Genomic DNA, 9,481 nt, shown 5'->3' with positions numbered 1-9,481 from the left:
TGACACTGGCCATTGGCCACTGAACTCAACCTCCAACCCGTATCCCAAGACTGCTGCTGCTTTATCTACAGCTTCTGCTTGGTGAACACGTAGCCTTCCATCTGCAGTGGCACTGGGAGAGGGCACGGAAATTCCTTGCCCCTTCCCCATACCATCCCCTCCATCCAGCTATTCCTGAGTTATAGGCTTTTATAATAAATTGATAAATTGATAAATAAATAAATAAATAAATAAATAAATTGATAAATCTACGTAAGTAAAATCTCTGGAGATCTGCAAGCCACTCTAGCAAATTAATCAAACCCAAGGAGTGGATCATGGGAATCTCTGGTTTATAGCCAACTGGTCAGAAACACAGGCACACATGGGCAATATAGTGGGTTCAGTCCCCAGACCACAGCAATAAAGCGAGTCACATGAATTTTTAGTTTTCCAGTGCATAGAAAAGTAATATTTATATTCTACAATAGTCTATTAAGCATGCAATAGCATTGTCTTAAAATTCAGTGTATAAGCCTTAATTTAAGAATACTTTATTGCTAAAAAAGTGCTAACCATTATCTCAGCCTTCAGCAAGTTGTAATTTTTTTCCTGGGAGAGGATCTTGCCTCCATGTTGATGGTAGCTCACTGATCAAGGTGGTGTTTCCTAAAGCTGGGGGTCACTGTGGTGATTTCTTAAAGACAACACTGGAGTTTGCCACATCATTGACTCTTCCTTCTCTTCCTCTCACAAATGACTTTTCTGTAGCATGCAATACTTTATAGTATTTTACCCATAGTAAGAGTTCTTTCAAAATTAGTCAATTTTCTCTCAACCCTGCCAATGCTTTGTCAACGAAGTTTATGTAGTTATCTTAAATCTGTTGTCAACAATCTTCCCAGCATCTTCACCAGTAGATTCCATCTCAAGAACTCATTTTCTTTGCTTATCCAAAAGAAGATAAACTCTCTTCATCCATTAAAAGTTTTATCATGTGATTACAGCAATTCAATCATATCTTCAGGATCCACTCTTAATTCTAGTTTTCTTGCTCTTTGCACCACATGTGCAATTACTCCCTCCACTGAAGTCTTGAACCCCTCAGTCACCGATGAGGGTTGGAACAAACTTCTTCCAAATTCCTATCAATGTTAGTATGTTGACCTGTTACCATGAATCATGAATGTTCTTAATGGCATCTAGAATGGTGAATTCTTTCCAGGTTTTCAATTTACTTTGCCCAGATCCATCAAAGGAATCATAATATATGGCAGCTATAATCTTACAAAATGTACTTCTTAAGAAATAATATTTTTAAGTTGAAATTATTCCTTCATCCATGGACTGCAGAACGAATGTGTTAGCAGGCATAAAAACGTTAATCTTGTTTTGTATCTCTATCTTGGGCAATGAAGTACATTGTCAGTGAGCAGTAATACCTTGAAAAGAATCTTTTTTTCTGAGCAGTAGGTCTCAACAGTGAGCTTAAAATATTCATTAAACCATGTTGTAAATACTTGTGCTTTCATCCAGATTTTGTGGTTCCACTTACAGAGCACAGGCAGAGTAGATTCAGCCTAACTCTTAAGGCCCCAGGATGTTCACCATGGTAAATAAGCATTGGCTTCAATTCAGTCACTATCTGCATTAGCCCCTAACAGGAGAGTAAGCCTGTCCTTTGAAATTTGAAAGCAGACACTGACTTTGCCTCTCTAGCTAGATGAAAAGTACTAGATGGCATTCTTTTCAAATGCTGTTCCATCAACACTGAAAATCTGTTATTTAGTGTAGCCACCTTCATTAATGATCTTAGATCTTCTGGACAACTTGCTGCAGCTTCTACATCAACACTTGCTGCTTCACCTTCAGTTCAGTCGCTCAGTTGTGTCCGACTCTTTGCGACCCCATGAATCCCAGCACTCCAGGCCTCCCTGTCCATCACCAACTCCTGGAGTTCACTCAGACTCAAGTCCATCGAGTCAGTGATGCCATCCAGCCATCTCATCCTCTGTCGTCCCCTTCTCCTCCTGCCCTCAATCCCTCCCAGCATCAGAGTCTTTTCCAATGAGTCAACTCTTCACATGAGGTGGCCAAAGTACTGGAGTTTCACCTTCAGCATCATTCCCTCCAAAGAAATCCCAGGGCCGATCTCCTTCAGAATGGACTGGTTGGATCTCCTTGCAGTCCAAGGGACTCTCAAGAGTCTTCTCCAACACCACAGTTCAAAAGCATCAATTCTTCGACACTCAGCCTTCTTCACAGTCCAACTCTCACATCCATACATGACCACAGGAAAAACCATAGCCTTGACTAGACGGACCTTTGTTGGCAAAGTAATGTCTCTGCTTTTGAATATGCTATCTAGGTTGGACATAACTTTCCTTCCAAGGAGTAAGCGTCTTTTAATTTCATGGCTGCAGTCACCATCTGCAGTGATTTTGGAGCCCAGAAAAATAAAGTCTGACACTGTTTCCACTGTTTACCCATCTATTTCCCATGAAGTGATGGGACTGGATGCCGTCTTCGTTTTCTGAATGTTGAGCTTTAAGCCAACTTTTTCACTCTCCTTTTTCACTTTCATCAAGAGGCTTCTGAGTTCCTCTTCACTTTCTGCCATAAGGGTGGTGTCATCTGCATATCTGAGGTTATTGATATTTTTCCCAGCAATCTTGATTCCAGCCTGTGTTTCTTCCAGTCCAGCATTTCTCATGATGTACTCTGCATATAAGTTAAATAAACAGGGTGACAATATACAGCCTTGACGTACTCCTTTTCCTATTTGGAACCAGTCTGTTGTTCCATGTCCAGTTCTAACTGTTGCTTCCTGACCTGCATACAGATGATTCTCAAGAGACAGATCAGGTGGTCTGGTATTCCCATCTCTTTCAGAGTTTTCCACAATTTATTGTGACCCACACAGTCAAAGGTTTTGGCATAGTCAATAAAGCAGAAATAGATGTTTTTCTGGAACTCTCTTGCTTTTTCCATGATCCAGCGGATGTTGGCAATTTGATCTCTGGTTCCTCTGCCTTTTCTAAAACCAGCTTGAACATCTGGAAGTTCATGGTTCACGTATTGCTGAAGCCTGGCTTGGATAATTGTGAGCATTATTTTACTATCATGTAAGATGAGTGCAATTGTGTGGTAGTTTGAGCATTCTTTGGCATTGCTTTTCTTTGGGACTGGAATGAAAACTGACCTTTTCTAGTCCTGTGGCCACTGCTGAGTTTTCCAAATTTGCTGGCATATTGAGTGCAGCACTTTCACAGCATCATCTTTCTGGATTTGAAATAGCTCAACTGGAATTCCATCACCTCCACTAGCTTTGTTTGTAGTGATGCTTTCTAAGGCCCACTTGACTTCACATTCCAGGATGTCTGGCTCTAGGTCAGTGATCACACCATTGTGATTATCTGGGTTGCGAAGATCTTTTTTGTACAGTTCTTCTGTGTATTCCTGCCACCTCTTCTTAATATCTTCTGCTTCTGTTAGGTCCATACCATTTCTGTCCTTTATTGAGCCCATCTTTACATGAAATGTTCCCTTGGTATCTCTAATTTTCTTGAAGAGATCTCTAGTCTTTCCCATTCTGTTGTTTTCCTCTATTTCTTTGCATTGATCACTGAGGAAGGCTTTCCTATCTCTTCTTACCATTCTTTGGAACTCTGCATTCAGATGCTTATATCTTTCCTTTTCTCCTTTGCTTTTCACTTCTCTTCTTTTCACAGCTATTTGTAAGGCCTCCCCAGACAGCCATTTTGCTTTTTTGCATTTCTTTTCCATGGGGATGGTCTTGATCCCTGTCTCCTGTACAATGTCACGAACCTCATTCCATAGTTCATCAGGCACTCTATCTATCAGATCTAGGCCCTTAAATCTATTCCTCACTTCCACTGTATAATAAGAGATTTGATTTAGGTCATACCTGAATGGTCTAGTGATTTTCCCTACTTTCTTCAATTTAAGTCTGAATTTGGTAATAAGGAGTTCATGATGTGAGCCACAGTCAGCTCCCGGTCTTGTTTTTGTTGACTGTATAGAGCTTCTCCATCTTAGGCTACAAAGAACATAATCAATCTAATCTCGGTGTTGACCATCTGGTGATGTCCACGTGTAGAGTCTTCTCTTGTGTTGTTGGAAGAGGGTGTTTGCTATGACCAGTGCATTTTCTTGGCAAAACTCTATTAGTCTTTGCCCTGCTTCATTCTGTATTCCAAGGCCAAATTTGCCTGTTACTCCAGGTGTTTCTTGACTTCCTACTTCTGCATTCCAGTCCCCTATAATGAAAAGGACATCTTTATTGGGTGTTAGTTCTAGAAGGTCTTGTAGGTCTTCATAGAACATAAAGACGACTTCTTTCCTTAACCTTCATGGACCAACCTCTGCCAGCTTCAAATATTTCTTCTGCAGCTTCCTCATCTCTCTCAGCCTTGCTGTGGATTACGCTCTGGCTAAAGAGAATGCTCTGGTTGGTTTGAGCTTGTATCTAGACTACTAAAAATTTATCCGTATCAGCAACAAGACTGTTTCACTTTTTTCTCATTCTTGTATTCATCAGAGTAGTATTTTTAATTTCCATCGCATACTTTTCCTTCACATTCACAATTTGGCTGTTTGATACAACAGGCCTAGCTTTCAGCCTACTCCAGCTTTCAACATGCTTTCCTCACTTAGCTTAATCATTTCTACCTTTTGATTTAAAGTGAGATGTGTAACTAGTTCTTCCTTTCGCTTGAATACTGAAGAGGCCACTATAAGGTTATTAATTGGCCTATTACTGTGTGTCAGTCAATGGGAAGGCCTGAAGAAAGGGAAAGAGAAGGGGAATAATCAGTTGAAACAGTCATAACACACATTTCTCAATTAAGTTCACTGCCTTACGTGGGTGCAGCGACACCACAAAACATGTACAGCAGTAATGATGAAGATTACTGACAAAGATCTCCATGACAAGTAAGTGGAAAACTCTGTATTTCGTAAGAATCACAAAAATGTGACAGAGACACAAAGTGAGGAAATGCTGTTGGAAAACTGTACTGATGGACTTATTCAACGCAGCGCTGCCACAAATCTCCAATTTGTTTAAAAAAAAAAAAAAAGAACAGTATCTGCAAAGAACAACAAAACAAAGTGCAATAAAAAGAGGGACGCTCGTACAGTTAACAACCTGGACCCGTGACTGGCATCTTAAGTGCTGGCAGATTTGTGGAAATGAGCCCTTAACCTGCAGAATTCACTGCCATCTCTGGATTGACTTTCTAATGAGTGGAAAGGACACTCAGCTGGTACTGGAGAATTCCTTGGTGTGGGGAAACACACAACACACACACACCCTGCCACATACTGGTGACCAAAACTGTTAGGATTTCCTAACAGGAAGGAACCAACTCTCTAAACTGTTAGACGGCCATTTGTGTCTCTAGTTTTCTGGCTGTGTTATAAATGAAAAAAAAAAAGAAGTGAATCATTCAATGTATCCAACATTTTGCCTATTCCACGCTGAGTTTACACCACACCTTCCTGCAAATTACACACAATAAACCTCATGTCTACATTCTAGTCAAATAACATTTTAAATCAGATTTTACATTTATTATTAATAAAACATGCCGTGTTAGTATACAGAAGCCTGAAAATGGTAATCTAGTACTTGGCTTAAATAATACAAGCACCTGCTGCAGTCTTTATCAAGACTCAACCTGCCTGTATCATGGTCCTTAAAAAACAAATTTTACAAGCGCATGATTCCTTTGGGCTACTTTACTTAGGAAAGACTGGAGTAAAACATCTCTAGTAATCAATTAGTTTTATATAGGTTCAATTAGAAAATATCAAGCACTAGAAAAAAATATATTCTAAATTAGCTCAATTTAAATATTCATTTTCATTTTTACATTTAATTTGAATCTTCAGTGTTTCACTTATTTTATGTGTTAATTACATTCTACCAGGTTTTACTTTGGTAATTTCTCAAGTATCCCAGAGAAGGTAAGAAAGGAATTAAATTTCTATCAACTACATTGTATGTCTTCATATGACCAGGTTGAGAAACTTTTGCTCCCTGCATAGCAGTCATGACAGGGAAAGAATTCTCCCAGTCCACCAACAAGGAACCAATAATTCTACTGTCCAGCATAAGGGCTGCACAGCTGGGGATATTCACATTCTGCTTCCTTCCAGAGCATTTTGTTTTAGCAAACAAGGACTGATTCCTTTCAAAATTCAACTTTGGTTGAAAAACACTGAGGTCACAAATAGAGCCACAAATGCAGAGGTAACAGAAAGGGATGACAATGCTCCCAAAAAGGCGCTGGATCTCCGGTGGGGCCTTTCCTTCAAGAACAAATGTGTTCAGGAGGCTCAGGAGCACAACTCAGTCTTTCTCAACATGTCGGGACACCCTGCTGCGTCTTCTTCAGCTAGGCCTGTTGAGACCACAGAAACCGATCACATTTTTCGAGCATGCTTTGTATCAAGGCTCTGAAATCCCAAAGAAAAGAAACAAGCAAATTTAGTTGTCATTGTTTATTCTTTTCAGAAGTAAAGGATTCAATAAGCTGACTGACTCTGTGCATCAAAAGACAAAACTAACAGAGTGAAAAGGCGTCCTATGAATATGACACCTTCTCCTATACAATAGGGGAAAATATTTGCAAATCATATATCTCAGAGGTTAATATCCACAATATGTAAAGAACTCATATGACCAAAAAAAAAAAAGCAATTTAAAAATGGGCAAAAAACTTGAACAGGTATTTTTCCAAAGATGACATTCAAATGGCCAACAAGCATATGAAAAGGCGTTCAATACCACTAATCACTATCATCTCATGCCCATTAGGGTAGATAACTATCAAAAAGTAATAGTAATAACTAGTGTTGGCAGGGATGTGGAGTAACAGGAACCTCTGTGCACCACTGGTGGAAATGCAGAATGGTGCGGGATCCATGGAAATTAGTATAGGAGTGTCTCAAAAAATTAAAAACACAAGTACCATCTGATCCAGCAACTCCACACCTGGGTATACACCCAAAAGAACTGAAAGCAGGGTCTCAAAGAGAGATTTGTATCCTCATGTTCACAGCAGCATTACTCAAAATAGCAAGAGGCAGAAGCAACCCAAGTGGCTATCAAGAGATGAGCGGATAAACAAAATGTGGTTATATACACATAACGAAATATTACTCAGTCCCAGGAAAAAAGGAAACTGTCAAATGCTGCAACACGGTTAAGGACAGTATGCTAAGTGAAATAAGCCAGCCACAAAAAGACACACAAATAGGACCACAAATGCAGAGGTAACAGACCCTGTCTGTTACCTGTGCATTTGTGATCCCAGACAGAAAGAACAGTGCTTGCCAGGGAGGGGGCAGAGGGAGGAGGGGGGAATCGTGGGGACAGAGTTTCAGTTCTGTAAGATGAAAAAGTTCTGGAAATTAACTGCACAATGACACGAATATACTTAACATGACTGAACCAACTACTTAAAAATGGTTGACAGTAAATTTCATGTTATCTGTATTTTACCACAATTTTTAAAAATAAAATTTTTTTTTTAAAAAACTGACTGAGATGATTAGGTGGGTGTATGTGTGTGTGTGTGTGTGAGTCACTCAGTCGTGTCCGACTCTTTGCAACCCCATGGACTGTAGCCAACCAGGCTCCTCTGTCCATGGGATTCTCCAGGCAAGAATACTGGAGTGGATTGCCATTCCCTTCTCCAGGGGATCATCCCAACCCAGGGATCAAACCCCGGTCTCCTGCATTGCAGGTATTAGGTATGTGGTACAAATAGTATTCTTAAAAGAACTGAGTATACATCATATTTGGGTATCCACATCGACCTACAAGTGTCTTGGTCATGACTATGAACAAAGTATTACTTTAGCCTCGTCCCTTAATCACCTAAATCAACAGAGTAGTCTCTGTCCCCCCATCTGTGAGGGGTTGGGAATATGTGATCTATACAGTCCCGTCCCCCTCTGAACATCTGTGGGATTCTACACTCCCCAAGTGCTTGCGGACAGGGCAGAACGAAGGCAGGACAGACAGACATTAATTACCTCTGCCTTTTCTCGGCAATTCTCAGGATATCGCAGGTTCTGGTAAACCTCTCTGACAGGTCCAGGGTCAAACCACATTCCTGGAGCAGTGACCAGGCCCGGTCTGGGCCCATGGCCTTAGCTAATAGGAGGGCCACGTTCTCCACAGTGATAGGGGAAGGCCCATCGCTGAAGTTTCCATCTGGTGACTGCTGGGGGGCTGGCTTTGTGCTTGTGTTCTGCACCAGATGTAGGAGAAGCTTCCATTCTTCCACAGTTTCTGGGATCCAACCTATGCAAACACACAGAAACAATGTGGGCTCTGAGCACTCTGCCTGCATACAGGAGAAACCATTCGGAAAAATGTTTCATACCAAACATAAAAATATTAAAAGAACATAATCTCACCATTCCAACACAAAGCTGTTTTCTGAATATTTGTTGAATAAATAGCTCAAGACAAGGAGAAGCCATGAAATTAGCCTCTACATTCTTTCATTTGCTCACGCAGTAATAACCCAGGGTACACTCCATGCTGCTGCTGCTGCTGCTAAGTCGCTTTAGTCGTGTCCGACTCTGTGCAACCCCATAGATGGCAGCCCACCAGACTTTCCCGCCCCTGGGATTCTCCAGGCAAGAACACTGGAGTGGGTTGCCATTTCCTTCTCCAATGCGTGAAAGTGAAAAGTGAAAGTGAAGTCTCTCAGTCGTGCCCAACTCTTAGCAACCCCATGGACTACAGCCTACCAGGCTCCTCTGTCCACGGATTTTCCAGGCAAGAGTACTGGACACTTCATGCTAGGCACTGAATATGAATGTGAAAGACAGACGTGATGAGTCCTGCACTGCTGTGGAGCTCATGGTCTAGTAAAGGACAAAGAACTTAGTAAACACGTAAACAAATCTATGTTTATAAATTGTGCTAAGTGCTTGCTATAAAGGAAAAGATCAAAGAGCCATTCAAGAGGCTGGCAAGTTTTGGACAGTTTTTTTTCTTTTTCTTTTTTCTTGAGGATCAGAGGAGGGCTCTATGAGAGTGACATTTAAGCAAAGAGCTGAAAGATGAGACAAGTTCACCACGCGTGTGCATGTGACCTGTATGCATGCGACATATATGCAGGGAAGGTGTCAGGAAGGAGGGGCGAAAGAGCTTACGTTTCTGATCGAGGAAACACGGAAGATGACACAGGAAGAAACCAGGTGATTTCAAGGAACTCAAAGGTGGCGGTGAGGATTGAGAATGAGATGACAGGGCCAGGCCATAAGGGACCAGCTTAAGAATCTAGACTTCAAGTCAAGTGTAAGGAGTTTCAAGGAGGAGCGCCACATAACCCAATTTTTCTTTACAAGAACCATTCTGAGCTTCAGTAACATGGTGGAGTGAAAAGCTACCTTTGTCTCTCCCATTCATCCAACATGTTTCAACCAGTAAAACATTCACAACGCCCCAAAGGAG

General features: G+C 41.1%; 1 protein-coding gene across 4 annotated transcripts in view; it reads right to left on the bottom strand.

The window, feature by feature from the left end:
• Positions 1-233: 233 nt before the first annotated feature.
• HPS5 (HPS5 biogenesis of lysosomal organelles complex 2 subunit 2) overlaps positions 234-9,481 on the bottom strand; it is a 48,224-nt gene continuing 38,976 nt past the window's right edge. For all 4 annotated transcript variants that reach the window (XM_061406255.1, XM_061406254.1, XM_061406252.1 and 1 more), the window contains 2 exons: positions 8,047-8,317; positions 234-6,462 (listed from right to left, as the gene is read on the bottom strand). In XM_061406255.1, the coding sequence (XP_061262239.1) occupies positions 6,402-6,462; positions 8,047-8,317 (332 nt within the window). In that variant the 3' untranslated portion in view covers positions 234-6,401. The remainder of the gene's footprint in view (positions 6,463-8,046; positions 8,318-9,481) is intronic.

This window comes from Bos javanicus, chromosome 29, assembly GCF_032452875.1.
Source record: "Bos javanicus breed banteng chromosome 29, ARS-OSU_banteng_1.0, whole genome shotgun sequence".
NCBI lineage: Eukaryota > Metazoa > Chordata > Mammalia > Artiodactyla > Bovidae > Bos > Bos javanicus.
This window is presented reverse-complemented; position numbering and strand designations above follow the sequence as displayed.